Genomic DNA, 18,000 nt, shown 5'->3' with positions numbered 1-18,000 from the left:
CCACAGAGGATTAGAAGACTATTGTATGGGAATTATATATGAATGAAAGTGCTCACTTTGTGACTTGGCAGGGCAGTTCAATAAGAAATGCAGAGAGTTGTTTTGGTGTCATCTGGTAGTTACATAAATAAATAGCTCCAAGACCCTAGTCACTTATTATCACCAATATGAATAGATATGGATGTGTATTTTTAAAACCTGAATTAATTTTATTTTTTATTTTACTTTTAAGTCATTTTAGGTTAAAAAAACACAGAACATTCAAGTAGTTTTTAATGCAATACTTAAATTAAAAGATCATCATCTTACCTAACTGTTTCATTCATCTCAGTCAGGCCTTTGAAATATTTCTTTCTTGCATAATAATTATGCACATATTTCCTTATATAGTAGCCTCTCCATCTTTTTTGAATCTGCAAACAATCATAAAAGAGAAGATACAATGATCAGCAACTGCTTATCACAGGTGAAGAATGTACAGTAAAAAGTACAGGAAATCTGATATTGTGGTATACTGTAGCTAATAGCTATCTTTGTTACATTTAATTGTGAGAAATGCACATTTAAAGGTTGAATTTTAATAATTTATATAACGTGTTCAGTGTTTCTTGAAATTATCATATAATATAAAATGTATGTATAAATGTATACAGCCTTTAGAATGCCTGTATAAAATAACTGTGAAAATGAATGTTTCACAATCATATGCAACTTTAACAAAACTGCCCAGCAAAAGCAACTAGAATGAAATTATTTCAACACTACAATCAATAACAATGCAGCAGTGGTTTTACAGTATCTGTGATAATCTAATACATTTTGCAATTGATTTTACTTGTTTTAGTACTGTACATGCTGACCATACATCTTACATGGCCATTCTTTTAATATTGTCATCAAATATTATTACTCTTGCAATGATGGCAGCAATTTTAGAGAAAGTAAAACATTAAATACAAGTTTTTCACACCCTGTATGGACATCAGTGCGTACATGTTGCACTGATGAGGATATTCATATCCTTATGTCTTGTGTGCACAGACTTGCAGCAACATTTAGGAGCTATGGTAAAAGTGGTAGTGGGTGAGAAACACGACTAATGCTTCTTGAATAGTCTTTTTTTGCTTTTGCTTCCAGCAATTGCTGGGAACAGCAGCAAATAATAAAACAAACATGACAAAAGTTAGGCTTATTTTATTCAGTGGAGTAGACTTGTTATACAGTATCTAGTATTCAGATTAATGCAAAAAATTTCAAACTGCATTTTACTGATGCTGAATAACTGCATACTGGTAACAGGAAAATTGAATATGTACAGTATTTGAAGGCCTTGTGTTTTCAGAAAGTTTGTGTTTATCCACATCTACTACACCACTAAGTAAAATGCTTACAAGTGTGAAAATGTTCCTATTGTTCATACATATAAGGGAGAGGGGAGCAGACTGATGATTTCAAAGGGCAGTAACAAAAGACCTTCAGTGTTGGGCTGACATCAAGTCACTTCCAAACATTCACATCTCCACCACTTATAAGACAGTAAATCAGTACTTTAGGTGTGAAGTCACTTGTGAGCAAACAGTAAATTGACTGATCTCACTGCCCCAATGAGAGAAGAACAGATGTCCTTCAGGCTAATTAGGAGATTAAAACAATGGCTGGTATAAAACAATTATTCCAATTGATCAGCACTCAATAGTTACTTTTAAATAAAGTACTGTAATTGCAGGCTCAGAAGCCAAGTTCTTAGTGACCTTTAAACAACTGAAATCAATGAGGCATATTCCTTAGTTAGGTGGCATAATCCTCTAAAGACCTCTCTTAATGTTGATTTCTATTAGTGTGAAACAAATTCCCTTAGTAAACACTTAATATAGAAGCAGTGATAAAGAAATAATTCATTAATAATAAAAACAGTCCAGGGAATTCAATAATGAATTTCCCATTTTCTAAAAAACATCAGGGGCAACTGTCATTCAGGAATAGGAATTAGGGGTAGGGCCTCCACATGAGCAAGAGATAAAATGCCTTGCTTGGAGCACATGTTAGGCCCAATAGTCGTTGATTTAAATTTTGGTCATATCATAAGCTGTTTCTGACTGTTGCCTTCTCAAGGCGAAAAACAGCATGAGTAATATCAGAGAAGAATTCAGAAATTCTCCTACTTTTTGAACAACAACAATTGTCTTGTTGGGTGGGGACTTTTTATATGCTCTGTGAGAGAGCTGCATCAATCCTCCATCTGAAACTTAACGCTACTGTTTCTCTTGTTGGCTTGCATTGTGAAATAGAAGAGGATTCTTTTTCTTCTTACTGTAGCAGCTTTAGGAATAAAACCATTGTAAAAATCCCCATTTTTGAAGACATGAATCTGTCATCCTTATTCAGCTCATATTTCAGAAAATGTACATGCTTTCTCCTGTGCTGGTCAAGGGATACTGACTTCCTAAGGAAAGCCCCTGCACAGATATCAGCAGAACTGGATATTCTGACACTTGTATCATGATTGGTTTGACTGGGGATATCTCATGCTTACATGCTTTGATTTTCTGATAACTTTCTACAGAAATGTAAACAACTGATATGAATCTGCAGTACCTTTATGGTTAAGTTTCAGACAAGATTTTCTTATGTCCTACATTAGATTTCATGTATTTCATTGAAATAATAAGAAGCATTATTCTATAAAAATGTGTTAGTGAGTGTGTTAGTCTTGTAAAAATGTAATCTTGCAATATCATCTTTTACAATGTCACAAGGGAGAAAAGGAGTTGTATAATATTGTAAAATATAAGATTGAAAACACAAACCTTTAGCTCATAAATGTGCTTTTGTCACACAGATACAATTTGCTTTGACTTATAGGAAAGAAAATCAAAGTGTTAATCAAACTATTCAATGCTGACTTCATATACAGGTGGTGAGCATAGTGCAGTCAATCATGAATACATCCTATCATAAATGTGGACTGTGTAGGATAGTGATGTTAAAAATATCTCAAATAACTTCCTAGGTATTAGATTTTGAAACTATATGTTTTTGTTTCATTTATCCCTTATTTTGGCACCTCACTAATCAGATCTGTACTATGTTGGTTTGCTTATTATATTACAATCAAATTCAGAGCACAACTGACTTTTCATTTGTTTAGCAAGTGGAGAAATATTTACCTTGACAGCCATCTCATTGTAGAAATTCATCTTCATAATAAAATATGCTGTCTGAGAATCAAAAGAGAAAACAGAGAAGATACCATTACATTTCAGTTACATATATCCAAGCTTTCCGATATCTCACATATGAAAGTTAAGTCTTTTTATACATAATACATAATTAATCTCAGAAGCAAAAGAGAGAAAAAAGTAAGGGGAAGTCAGACATTCCATTGAAGAGACAGGCTTCTTAATACATACTGTAATGCAGACTTGACCAAAAAAATCTATGGTAGTCAAGCTAGAAGCTAATGGAGATATATGATGGTAAAATGCTCTCCGCTGAGTTTGATAATCAATGGTGCTCCACTGAGAATAGACTAACAAAGGCAGGAATATTCACACAAACTGATGACATGCACTATTGTATGATTTATTCACTGGAGCACATTTCAGGAGAAACTTGTGAGAAACATAAAAGGAATTCATATTTCAAGATGTCTGGTTTAATAATAACAATAAGAAGAAGGAGAAAAAATCAAAGAGAGGGTACATTCTGTCTAAGCCCTACAAGGAACTGGAAGCTAGAATCTGATTAGAAATTGTGTCTTCTAACCATTTCTGCAATGTATTACATCCTTAGCTGCCTCCCAAGTGTGCTTTACAGTTTTGTTTTGTTTAATATTCAGTTTAACATTATATCATCATAAATAATTAGCATTATTTGACTTGCCAAACTCGATCCAAAGCAAATTGTTTGTGGAGAGCGGCGGGGATTGGATTATTTATCAACAATCTGTGCAATTAAGAAGCAGTTGGAGGCAATATGTTATTTACAAATGCAGTGAACAGCCTATTATGCATATCATATTTGCTGTACTGTGTTACATGAGTGGTTGTCATGAAAATCAAGAGTCTTTAGTACCATATGTCCGCATTTTAGAAAATAGGCCTGAATGAAATCTGAGAATTCAACACTATTGTCTGCATGGTTTAGTGAAATATAGTATTAGATATATGTAAAGTAATTTAACACTCTAATATATTTAAGATACTGTGAAATTTGGCAATAGAATCTACTACAGTTTATCAAATGGTATATTTGTTACTGCAATACTTGCAAACTGATTCATGATAGGGTGCCAGATTTTTGTTTAAACATTGATAACATTTTTCCATAAGGTCTATGATAAATAATGAATCCCCTTTCAGCAATTTTTAAGGCTGAAGTTGAACACTTCTTTTTATTGAGCTTTGAATCTGTCTTAGAAATTTAGGTAATTGACATTCTAGCTGTGAAAATGCAAGATGGCTAAGTTTTACTGTTATGGTTGTATTATGGTTGTGTCAATGATACTTCATTCTAATTTGAAAGTCATTTCTAATTCTTGAAGTGTATGCATGGAAATTCATTTTTTTGTTCACAAAGGTCTGCTATAAATTGTAAGAAAATGTAAGATGTATTTTATCTTTCCCTGTTTAAACCAATCAATAAATCTAAAATCTAAATATAAATGAATATACAGTACTGTAATATAACTTTCAAAGTATGTTCAAAATTATTCTAGGTTTTGGTTTCATGTGTCATAAAAAACAGAATATTTTTAAATTCAAGTAGATTTACATTTTATACCACCTTCTTATGTTGCTTTTTTCATTAACAGTTTACATTATATAAACAGAGGGTCTTATATTCACAGTATTTGGACACTGAACTCCATATGGGTGGGAACTCATGAGGATTAATGTACATAATTGTTTTGAAAAAATGCTAAAGAATGATTTTCCTTGCATCTTTAATCATTTAAACCTCATCTAAACTATAAACATAAAGTGAACTTTCAAAGCTTTTGAGGCAGTGGAAAAAGTTCCCTTGGCATTTTCTAATAAATAACGTTGAGCAAACAAATTCCAATAAAAATGGTTAATTTAGGTAGAGTTAATATATTGTAGTTTAATCTCATCAGATCCAGGATGATAAGGTGGTGGTATTAGTGGACCAGTAGGTGGTACTCTTCGCTCTGGATCAGAATTTCCAAACCACTGTCACTGTATAGTGAACATTATGCTATAAGATGTACTATCCTTTGGGTGAGACATGAACTGCCAAAAAACATCCAAGTAGAGGATGAGTACTGTAGGTTCCTCACTATATGTATATCGCCTTGGAATGGAAAAAAGCATGGAATTGTGGTAAGGACTTAATCCCTATTGGGACCATTTCTATACCCTTTAGCAAGATACTTTACTCAGATTTCTCAGGTAAAAGTTTTACTACAGTAAATAAATACAACTGTGAATTATCATTGTAAGTGAAAGGATTGTGCTTTATAACATTAATGCTTGATACAGATATAATTATTTAAAAATGAGAATATTTTAAAAGACTGGAGAATTTGTATATCCATACAAATAATAAAAATATGTATTTTTTGCAAGAAACAATTAATCCCATCCTACAGATTTAAGAATACAACTCAAGGTTACATACTGTGATTATTTGATGTGTATTTTCAGTTGCATATTCAATAATAACATGAAACTTATCATTATTTTCACTCATTTATAATGTCCTCTGTATGTCGTTGGATGTAGGCAATGAATAACCCCATATGAATAACGATTAACTGTTAGTAACCCAAGCTATCAGGGTCTTTGTCCACATGTTTTCTGTTATAAATACATTTAAATTGTATTAAACAAATAACAAAGGTTTAAAGTCTAGTTGTTAATTTATATACAACGCCTATAAGGACAATACTCTTTCAGATTTTTCTGAATTCTGTCCGTTAATATTTGCATTTTAAGACAAACATTTTATCCTGGCAACCTCAGCATTTTTTATTGGCTATAAAAAGTCACTTCTTGTGAATGAAGCTTGATCAAGAGAAAACATGATTTGCAGTTACCTTAAAAAGCAAAAAACATATGGATGTACAGCCAAAGCATATGGGTGAAAAGGCAAAGTTCATATATTTCCATATGCTGCAGTGTCTGCATGAACTGCTGCCTTAGTTCACTAATTTACAAGCAGATATAAAATCACCAAGGTCAAACTGAAACAATCAGCTAGCCATGAATGACACTCTGCCAGTTTGAACAATCTGTGTTACTCCAGATTGTATTTCAGAACACAAAGATGCTGATAGAAGAGAAAGGTAGAACAAAGGTAGAGAAATCATAAAACTGGCTGAACAGTCCAAGACTAGAAAGTTTTTATTTTTAATTTTATTGGCAATGAAACTAAGGTTTTTCCCGCTGTTCACATCCTTATCCAATTTCTATTGAATTAATCTCACCACACTTTGAAAAAATTTAACTCTACATTCTGTATTCAGGCTGCAGTAACCGACAACACCGACCAATGATTTTATAACCACGGCCACTGCAGTGTTATTGTTGCTGCTGGAAATAAATCTAAGCTGGCTTTAGGATCATCAAGGGAGGGCCGTTCAATTGACAGATGAAAAGGTGGCCTAAAGAAATTTAGCTAGTAGTAAAAACCAGCTATTTCAAAGTGGCTTTTTGAGTTGCATTTGTTACTGTAAATAAATGACTCCAAAGACACTCAGTATTTTTGCTGGGAATAATAATTAATCTAAATGATGAAAATTATCAACATTAGAATATTACTGACTTAATTACTTTAATGACTTAAAAACCAACTTAATGTGCATGCTTATTGTCTGTGATTAGTGATCTGATACAATATATTTTTCTTCATAACTTCTTTAAATTAAAAGAGCATTTCAATATTCTATATTATTCAAAATTGAATTTGAATATTATTTATTTTTTTGTTAATTGATATTAAGACTGTGTCATATTATTGCTAATAATTTGAATTTGTAGCAGCAATGTAAATGTTGTTAAAACTAAAATGACTAAAGAAACATTTAAGTGTGACTTGAGATCACAAATACCAATGTGAAGGTTATTACAATGTAGTGCAGGTATCTGTTACCAGGGTCACGTGACTCCAAGAGCACATTTTGTATTATTGCCGCTGCAACTCAACTGTTAACAAAATCATTTCACATAAACAAAATGACTGTCACTAAACAAGATATTCTCTTTGTTTTTCATGTATAAATTAATTTCCTTCATAGCTGTTTTTTCTATAAAGGTTCTTTAGTCAGCTTTCCTCTGAGTTTAGCTTTTTAATCTACATTTTCAAAGGTAAGCAGGAAATAATGCTTTTCATCCATTTATAAGTAGATTGTGATAAACAGTACTTTACATAAAGGAAATCTCAATTTACTGATATTCAGTTCTATTTATATTACCTCTGATCACACATTTCTGAAATAATACGGATTCCTGAAACACAATTATTGTTTTTAGCATGTCCAATTTCTTCTGTTATTGTAATTAGTATTATTTCCAATGATACTACTATTCATTTTATATTTATATAATACATGTAATCTCAAAGGATCCCAAAGTGCTTTACATATACATAAAGTGACTAAAATGCAGTACCCAACTGCATACTGTGCCCTTGTATCCTTACCCATATACAACTTCAATTGCATCAGCAGTTGAAGTAATGGGGACCTTTAGGAAAATCAGAACAAACCAAGAGTGGAATTTAGAGATTAGCACCCATACATTTTCATAAAAGAAGCTATTGGACTTTTAAAGAAACAGTAGTCTAGACCATTGTTTGATGTCTCATCTGAAGGATGTTGCTTCCTTAGAACACAATGTTCCCTGACACCATACTGGGGTGTTGATCTGGACATTTGTGTCCAGATGGAATACTGCCCTACCAGCCCTGCCTCATTTTTCCTTCTTTTTTCGTCTCACATCCGAGTATGTAAGAGGCTTAGCCTTGCTTAACTTCAGAGATCTGAAGATATCAGGCTACAAGGTGGTAATGCTACTGATAAATATTCTTTAGAGCTCATTAGCCACTATGCTCTCTCTAGTGTAGATACAAATGCAGAGAAAGAGTATTTATAATTTTAGATTTTGTTACATCTACCTGTCTGTGATCTCTGTTATCATCACAAATACCTTTGTTGGGACACCTTTTTCTTTTTATTAAGTATGATACACCTTAAAGGTTTAAGAGTCTGTTTTTAAGTCTTCTTAAGCTCTACTTGTCATCAGAAGCATACTCAATAATTATGACAATAATAGCAATACTAGGACCTACCAAAAAATATCTCCAAGGGACTAGCCCCATTTTGAACCCTATGTTTCCAGGATAGGATTTTTTCAGTCAATTAGCATTCTATTGTCTCATTTTTCTTATACTGTACTTGTCTGAAGCATGGGTAACTTTCAACATCTAGACTGCTTATTGTAGATGTACTAATACTGTGGAAGTCAATAACAAAATTTTCATGAGGTTTATCTTTCCTCTGCATATATTGAAGAGAATACTGTAAATGACAGATACTATTAGTGTGTAAGATGAGAAAATGTCAAAGTCAAAGTTGAAAACCAGTTGCACCCATTCAATGTTTGTGTGGTGGACCTTTAGTACAAGTACAAGGAAATATAGACATCCAGCCTTACCTTTATCATCTGTCTGTATAGCATTCTTGCAGTATAGCCTCTCCATATTTTCTGAATAATAGTTGCCTTTCTGTTCAGATGCCTGAAAAAGTACAGATTTCAATACTCATCAATATAATTTTATTTTTAAAACAAAGAGACTGTGTAACAGTAATAATAAAAATAACAATGCAATGACAATCTTATGATTATTATGATTTATGAAATTATGGTTATTAATTTTGAAATCAAGCGATTTTGTCTGCGTGTGATATTGCATTTTTGTGTTGTTTTGTGATATTTAAATAGATTTCAGTAGTTCGGACAAATCCTGATTAAAACACAATTCAATTAGAAAGCTTTATTTGTGTAACTTGCCTGGGTGAGGTGAACAACAACATGTCCGTAAGGATGCTTAAGGGTGGGGCTATCAACCCTTAGTTTTCATTTTAATTAGGGATGAGCCAGGGAGCTGCTACAAGGTCAAAGATTGGGTTGAGGACATGATGTGCAAATGAAATACGCAAGTAGACTGGAAACATTCTATTAATACGTACTGTATGTAGGTAGAACTGACATTAGGGTTTGAGCACCTCTCCTCCCTAACTTTTGTTTAAAACACCATTTGAGATTTTGACTTACAGTACACCATAAACCCGTTATTTTGCATAGTTATGTTGGTTATTGTTCATGTCATCATATTTCTTATATTAAATAATGTTAGGGTGGCAGCTTCAGAGTCTTGTGGTACACTGATTTTCTTTACCCTCCCAAAGAGATGCTGGTTAGCTTGGATTGATTATTCTAAATTCTCCCTTTCTCCTAGCACTCTGTCCAAGGGGACAAGCATTCATGTGCTTTTAGGGATAACCTGCATTGTGCTCTATGCTTTCCACAAAGGCTCCATCTTGCAACAATCCTCACTAGAACTCACTTTCTGAATCCCCACTTTCTGATCCTGGATGAGCACATGGAGTTTTGTCCATGCACCAACAATGTAAGTGTTTGAAAAACTGTCAATAATAATTGGAAATTAATGTGTGGTAATCCTTTTGGATAGATGTCAAGTATGTGTTGAATATCAACACTATAGAGAACTAAAGTCATTGGTGTTACTATTATTTTTTTTTAAATCCTTTATTTAGCAAGTGAATTAAAAACAAATTTACATTTGCATTAACAACCCAGAAAGAGCCTGTTTATACAGAGCGTAAGTGTTTTGTTGACACAACCGACTATACAGAACAGGACAGAGACTGATATATGTGGAAGCAATTATATTTTGGAGCTGATAAAATATTTTGAAATACAGTATTATGTATTTCAAATTATATTCTAGGGATAACTGTCCTTCAGGCTTTGGAACTATACAGTACCTCACTCCTTGATAAGACGTGAGCATATACTGTAGCATGTTTAGTATATATACATTTCTACATCCAATTATGACAATTGTCTATGCACATGTATGTACTGTATCTGCATGTTGAGCTTTCTGTTACATTTTTGTATGGCTTGTGAGTTTTTATTACACTAACCTTGCTACAAAAAAAAAATCAATCAATTACACTAAAAAAATAGTCTTGAAGCCCGGAAAATGGTAACCTAGGAGCAGCACTTAAGGGTCTCAAATTATGCTTAATTAACCACTTAACACATAAATCAATTAACTAAAATCATCTAGATTAACCTACAGCCTGGAAGTAGGTCTGACCCTACAATATGAATCTGAGAAGAGTACAAGCAGCACTTTCCATCAAGTGATGCAGCAGGCCTTTTTCCTTGTTTTATTTTCAGGAATTATTTTTACATTTGCAAACAGTAGGTCCTACAATTATATAGCTGGATCAGAAAGATACAAATGTAGATTCATGTTAAAAAGATGCATAATTATATAATATTGGGTTTTAGAATGTGCTGTATTGCATTTAGGTCTTAATTGAAGTGTGGTTTAATTACAATAATTGCAACCCAGGTTTTGTTACTAGAGTATTTCTAAAATTCTATGATCTGATTTAAATAAGGAAACCAGTCTGAAAGGAAAGATTAAAAGGTCAGGTGAAATAAGAGCCTTGTACATTTAGCAAAATGAAAGTCTGAAAGTAATAGGAAGGCTTAAATAATGTTTCAAAGCTGTTTCATCTTATAATAATCTGTATAGGTTTGTAAAATGTTCCGTAGTGAATTGCCCTATACTCTGCTCTTTATGTATGTAAACGAGCTTCATACTGGAGGTTGAAAGTGAAGCAGAACAATACAATGAGACTACAAACTAAAACAGGCTACATGCACATAGATAATTTAAACAATTCAAATTTGAAGGAATTTAGTACATAGTATATACAGTATATACTCTTATATATACTTGTATGGTATCTGTGTTGTTCATAATTAAATTCCGAAATACAAAGTTAAAAAATAGTAAATTGAATCAAAAGTTTGCATGTTTTCTTGTTCTTACATTTGGCAAAAATTTAAAAAGGATCACTGACAAGCTAGGATTTGAAAGTATTGCATGAATTGCTTTCATTGCTTCACGACATTACACTTCTGAAGTGTGACTTCAAAGGGTTACTGTATGCATGATTCTCAGCCTTTGGGTAGACCACAATAATAATATAATAACACTATACACAATACAATGATTCACAATAATAAAATGCAGGACTCTACAATTTATTGATATGCACTATTGATGGGTACAAGGTCAAGAATTTCCTCACGTGATGTCAAATCACTTGCAACACATCTTAGAACCATTCGGACAAAGCTTAAAATGCAGTAATGCTTAAATTCCCTGGACAATGAAAAGAAGAGTCTGACCAATGTTTTTGGCCACAGATACAGTACTATATTGATATATAACCATATAATGATTGTCAATACAGGTACCCTTTCGAAAATAAAATATTTTCAATATTTACTGAGCATTGTCGAGTCCCTATATACTGACAATAAGCTCAGTGATCCTATTTGGAAACAAGTGAAGCAAGGACTACAAGACAAATAGAGGCATCACTGTGCTTAGCCATGTTGGGAAGGGGTGTGAACAATTTCTGGAGCGTTTTGAAACACAGTGTTAGAAAGTTAAGAGAGTACACTGGTGTAATATTTGAACTCTTTGCATTTGAACCGCTTTGTAAAAACAAGCAGGCTTCTTTTGAGAACATTTAAACATTTTCTAATGAATACAAATATTATAATTCTTCTTTTAACAGGTCTATTATTACTCTTAATTTATTTTTTTTATATTTAATTGAAACAATAGTGTTATAAGATAGAGAGGGTAGGGGTGGTGTATAAAAAGTAAAAATGTAATCACTCACTAAAATCAATTTTAAGATATCAATCAAGATATGTAAAACTACTATTATAGATTACTTAGAAAAAATGATGAGACCCTACACCCAGCCTTGCTATAGTCCAAAGCTAACTTCACTCTTCCACTAAAACAGACTTTGCAGTTTAGCTAAGTTTAATGCTGGTTTTGAATCTCTTTTTAAATATAATCTTATAGTGGGACTTAAAAGGAAAACACACCTGTTAGTGGTCCCTATTGATCAGAATAATCTACATAAAAAAATCTCCATAAACTCTCTTGGATGACTAGATCTCCATAAACTCTCCCGGATGACTAGTGCTTGTATTGTTTAATTGCAGAAGAATGGCAATTTTACACTTACCACTTTGGAAAAAATCAATTAATTTAGCAAAATACTGTAAGGAATGCATCCAGCAAACAGACCTAAAACAGCATTTAATAATGCACACAATGTTTTCTGAAAAATTATACAGTACATTGCTGAAGAATACATTCTCCCACAAGTTAACTATCTCGGCATTGAACCCATACAGCCAGTTCAAAAAGGAGCAATAACTTGATCTCCACAACATGATTTGAATTTTAATTTGATTTGATTTGACTCAGTCACTGAGCCTCAATAAGCAGAACAAGACAAAATAGAGTGAAAATACATGCCACATAAATACACGCAGGCATTAACATTTATCCAAACAAGCTTTTAATGTTCACGAAGATAGAACTTCTATCTATACAGATATGTAACAAAGTGTGTCACTTACATTATTGAGAAACTACTCAAAAGCACAACTCCAAGGCAATACCAACCCCAAAAAAGCTACAAAGAAAACTATAATTTTCATATATTACTTCAATCGATGGATATGAACATTTTACAATTTGCTTGATAATTTGATTTCTTTGTTCTGACCATTTTTTCCACATACAGTATAGAAAATCTTCATATGCTGTTAATTATTGGCTCTTGCTCAGTCTTTTCAAAGATTGACAAACTGATGAAGTACAAGTCCTCTGCAGGGGATTAGATCCTACTCTTATGTTTCTTGTTTAAACTGTAGAGGGAGTACTTTCAAAACAAATGCAAGTAAGGGATCTACTAGGACTTAACCAGATATCTTTTAAGAGTGAAGTACAGGAATTTGTTATCATGTAACAATCAAATAGACAATATCATGACTATGATTTGTGGAACACTAATGAGAACTGCATTAAATTTGAGTACCCATTCTCGTGGTGAAGGGATGTCAAATTTAATTACAAACAAAAACAATATGACATTCTAGCTGTATCAATGATAACCATTTTTTTTCTGTCTCTCGAAAGCTATCGGAACCACTATTCAATGAAAATTGCCTCTGGGAGTATTGGGAAATACAAAGCAAGGTCCGTGAGGATTGCAATTTTCTTTTAATTTCCCATTTATTTTCATTTAAGACATTTTAAAGATTTAAAAATATCTGGAAAAAAGGTCAAGTATGCATTAAGTTTTATAAAGAAAACACTTTGATACTGCATGTCAAATTTTAAATCTTTAAATATAATCAACGGATATTTTTGCTGGGAGCACTTGGCTCTTTCAGATGTTTTCTCTCTTCTCTTTTCAGCATGGAATAAACCTATTACTTGTTCCTTTGCAGCCTACTCATGTTGACGCAGCTACCCACATTAATTAAAATAGTTTGTAAAGTGACTGACTGAAACTCCATGCAATGCTAAATGTTTACAGGAGCTTGTTCTCCCATTACAAAATGAACTCTAGCACCTAAATCCTGGGGAAGTAATGAGTAATTATTAAGGCTTCAGCACCATATTAATAAGAATATTTAAGTGACTTAAGTGAGTTTTAAGAGGATTACTAAAGTGAGACACTTAAAAAATTATGTACATATTTACTAAAATACTTACTACATAATTTACTGTTCTAATTTTAGTGAGCTTTTTTAAATGTTTGTCTTTAACATAACGCCATGGTTCCGTCCTAAAAGTTTTTTTCTTTATGAACTTTAATAATAAACACTTATTATGAAATAAAAAACCCATAAATGATCAATACAATTTCTAAGAATTTAATTTTTAATACAGTTAATTCAGTTATAAACTGGTATTTGTTGCTGGGCAATTAGGCTCAAATGAAAGAGCTTTGAACATTCTGTCAACTGAAGCTCAAGTTGAAAACTAAAAAGTTCTCTGTTAAAGAAAAGCTGACAATTTTGAAGCAGAAATAAAACAAAATCTCAATGAGAACCATCAGCACAGAAACCAGATACACCAAAATCAACAATTTTGAAAAATAAAAAATAAATAAAAAGAAAACAGAACAGATTAATAAAGAAAATATCTACAGGTGATGACAGAAAAATTATCAGAGTTCTTTAGAAATAAAACCCTAAAACTAATGTTGATGCAATCGCCATCACCTACAGAGTCCAGATACTGGATCAAAAGTTTGCAGAAGACAGCTGTTTTATAAAGCCTACTCTGAAGGACATAAAGCTCTTGTCAGTACCAAAAAAGAAAAGCCAGATTAGAATTTGCTAGGAAGTCCGAAGAGGAGTTGAGTTATGTTTTATGGAGTGAGGAGACCTAGATGAACCTTTATCAAAGTGATGGAAAAGTTGAAGTATGGAGAAAGAAAGGAGGCTCAAAACTGTAACAAAGATAGGGGATAACAAAATTAGCACAAAGAAACACAAGGGATTAGAATTGTAGTAGAAGATGCAAGGAGCAGACACAGACACCAATCACATCACATCTTTTTGAAGAAAAATGTTCTGAGTCTGGAATTGAAAGCTCTCAGGGTATGCAACACTCTGGTATCCTTGGGGACAGAATTCCAGAGCTCTGGGGCACAACAAGAAAAGGCCTTGTCACCCAGAAAGTGTAAGTGAGCTTGGGGGACAAACAGGAGACCAGAATCAGATGACCAAAGGTTGCAATGTGGGGAGCTGGAAGGTAATAAATCAGATAGGCACTGAGGTGCTAAGCCATCTAGAGCCTTATACATGAGCACGCACATTTTAAAGTCGACACAAAACCTTGTAGGAAGCCAGTACAAAGACTCCAGTACAGGAGTACTATAATGTGATCACTTGATTATCATTGATTGCGACTGTTGAATTCTGGACATACTTACAGTAAAGAAACAAGTAATTAGGTTTATTCCATGCTGAAAAGAGAAGAAGGGAAACACAATATTTCAATTGTGGAGCCTTCTTCAGGTGTATACTTAGAGTACGTTTGTTTAGAGTGGATTTAGATACCCCAGTGAGAAGATAGAGTTCTGAAGTTTCCAGAAATATTTTGTTTGTCTATGTAAAAAATGATTTTATATTTAAATGTCCTTTTGTTTTATGTTTAAGAAAAAGGCAAACATGCAGCATGACAATGACCAAAACATTTGGCCAATGCTACTAAAGAGGAGAAAAAAAAGTGGAAAACGTAACATTGGCAAAGTTAAATCCAGTTAAGCATGCATTTTACATAACAATAAAAAAGGCCTGGAGATCAGAACAACACAAGAATAGACAAGACGTTAGAGAGGTTGCAGAAAAGAGTTAGCAAAGCAAGTTACAGGAAAAGTTTGGTGAGCTCAATGGGTGGCAGTTTTAGCCTGAACATACTGTATGACCTATACTGTACATTGACACTCTGAAATGAACTTAAAGAATGAATGTTCTCCATACTTATAGTCAATTGAAATCACTGGGTAGAACAAAAAGTATGATGTCATTAAATATATGCATAGAAATACTAAAACAAAATACATTTTCTTGAATTTTTTTGTTCCTATTAACCTTGAGTTCACAAATACACATTTCTTGACTGTAAACAAAAAGTTAGATTTTTCTGTTCGAACATACAGTTGTATGTTTCACTTACATATTATTCTATAATTTGACTAATATTATAGTCAAATGCTAGGATACCACAGAACAAATTTTTAAATTATATGAGAATGGAAGATTTGTCTTATAGATATATTGTATACATATTTCTGTATAAGCATCTAAGTAGGTCGAGTTATTGTGAGTTTGAATTTACTTAATTTCAGTAAACAGCTATTTCAATTGAAGTTGAGATGTAATTGAAATTTACCAAATTTGAAAGGGAATTCTATGAATAAGAACACTGACACTTTAGTTTCTGTTTCTTACACTGTTAGTATCTAGGTTGTCTAGATGCTACTAAAAGTTTGGCAAATTAGTAGTGATTTATGAAAATTATTATTCATTACGATGTAAAGAACCATTTAAAGAACTCAAATGTCATTTGAGAAATATATTTAAAGCTTAGTTTTAATAGTTTAAAATGTTGTTACTGTACATGTGGTATGGTTGCTTTTCATTGTGAGAGGAATAGCAACATATAAAAAACAATTTTTCATTGTTAGTTTTGATCAGACTTCAGATTATGTATTTAGAGATCCTTAAATGTCAGGAAATATAGACTGTGACAAACAGGCCATGCTTTTAAATAGTTCTAAATAAGGAGCAATTTTAAGTGTTTTGATTTTTCCATTGGACAAGTTAACAAACATAAAAATAAGCTAATATAAATGGCACATCCAAGTCTCTTAGTAGTTCTTACTTGCTCTGTTCCTATTTAGAACATATTTTTGGATTCTCCATTATCATTTACACTCATCTAATGTCAAAGTTGAGTTGAGTTGTATTGGGTTTTGAATGCCTCATGAGCAAAACACTCCTAGTGGTGTTAATGAATTATTTGTGTTTGTAAAACAGTTCTGAAACCAAGTATGGCAAGTATATTACTTTTTATAATAAATGACTAAGGTATGTCTTATTATATGTATGATACAGTATGTACTTGCATGAGATTTAAAAATGACACACATATTTAACACATTTATTCACTAAAATATAATTGTCACACTGGTAAATATATTAAGAACACCCAGGCTAACGAATATACCCTCAGTAGTGAGCAGTCCATGGTTGGCATGAGCAGCACAAAACAGACATCCATCACTTACCACACCTACAACAATCCAGTTGAAAACAAGTGGAATTTATGGAATTTGTAGTCCCATCATTATCTTCATCACGAACTCAGACGAAGGTGACTATACTAAGTTAGTGCAGCAATTATTGCAAAACCTTGTGGAATACTTGGAACATACTTTTAAAATGATCATTGCTGTACAGAAGGCCAAATGTTAGTTAATAACACATCTTCTGGAGTTACAATACATTGTTCTCATCATTCTGGTTACCTAGCTACAATGATGCATCAGTACAGTTTCAAAAACTCTTCTACCAAGCTGAAGTCTGTTTATGCTGACATCACACAGACACTGTTGTTTCACAGACTGTGATCAGCAGTATTATTGGAGAACCTAACATTATATCAAGTAAACAAGTTACCTGAATAGTTACCAACTATTTTGGTCTGTGAAACTAGCCCCTCATGTGTATATGTTGTTTGTTTTAGCATAGTTACACCTTACTAATTGTAAGACCAGATTGCTGTACTGATGTTTTTTGAAGCCATGAGGCACTGCATTTGCATTCCTACTGTTTTAGAAGAATCTTTATGTTTTTTAAAAGGATTCTTCTCTTGGATAAAACAAAACATTACCTAAGATAGGCTCGAACTCTGCACCCTCTGAACCAGCTCTGTATTTGAACAGCAGCGCTGTTTTCTTTTCCTCGGTTTTCTTCTGCAATCCTGAAATACAGCATTAAAAAAACTTAATGGAAGTTCCAAAACTTTGTCACAATACTCCTTGGAGACAGATGCCCTTTATAATATCCACAACGTACTTTGATGTGCCCACAAACATCTCAAAGTACTACTGAAGTTTTAGGCTATAACTTTTGTTATAGACAGGTATGACTATTACATCATACTACAGTATTACATCATACTTGACAGAAAAGGGTTCCTGGACCTGAAAACCAGAGTTGTGCAGAGTTGTAAAATGTATTCATTTTGATAAACGAGATAAACATTGTTTTGTAGTGTATTTAAAATGCAGATCTATCTGCGATATCAGCAGTACAA

At 32.8% G+C, this 18,000-nt stretch overlaps 1 protein-coding gene across 3 annotated transcripts in view; it reads right to left on the bottom strand.

The window, feature by feature from the left end:
- The window catches only part of spata17 (spermatogenesis associated 17), a 72,568-nt gene that overhangs the window by 54,278 nt on the left and 290 nt on the right, over positions 1–18,000 (bottom strand). For 2 of the 3 annotated variants that reach the window (XM_015344109.2, XM_069180173.1), the window contains exons 2-5: positions 17,575–17,664; positions 8,676–8,757; positions 3,168–3,218; positions 310–413 (exon numbers count right to left, since the gene is read on the bottom strand). In XM_015344109.2, coding sequence (XP_015199595.2) covers positions 310–413; positions 3,168–3,218; positions 8,676–8,757; positions 17,575–17,664 — 327 coding nt within the window. Of the gene's footprint in view, positions 1–309; positions 414–3,167; positions 3,219–8,675; positions 8,758–16,969; positions 17,159–17,574; positions 17,665–18,000 lie in introns of those variants that run through there. The other variant, XM_015344114.2, reaches the window with a different exon arrangement.

Source organism: Lepisosteus oculatus, chromosome 2 (assembly GCF_040954835.1).
Source record: "Lepisosteus oculatus isolate fLepOcu1 chromosome 2, fLepOcu1.hap2, whole genome shotgun sequence".
In the NCBI taxonomy this organism is placed as follows: domain Eukaryota; kingdom Metazoa; phylum Chordata; class Actinopteri; order Semionotiformes; family Lepisosteidae; genus Lepisosteus; species Lepisosteus oculatus.
Note: the sequence above shows the minus strand (reverse complement) of the source record. Positions and strands in the feature narration are given on the sequence as shown.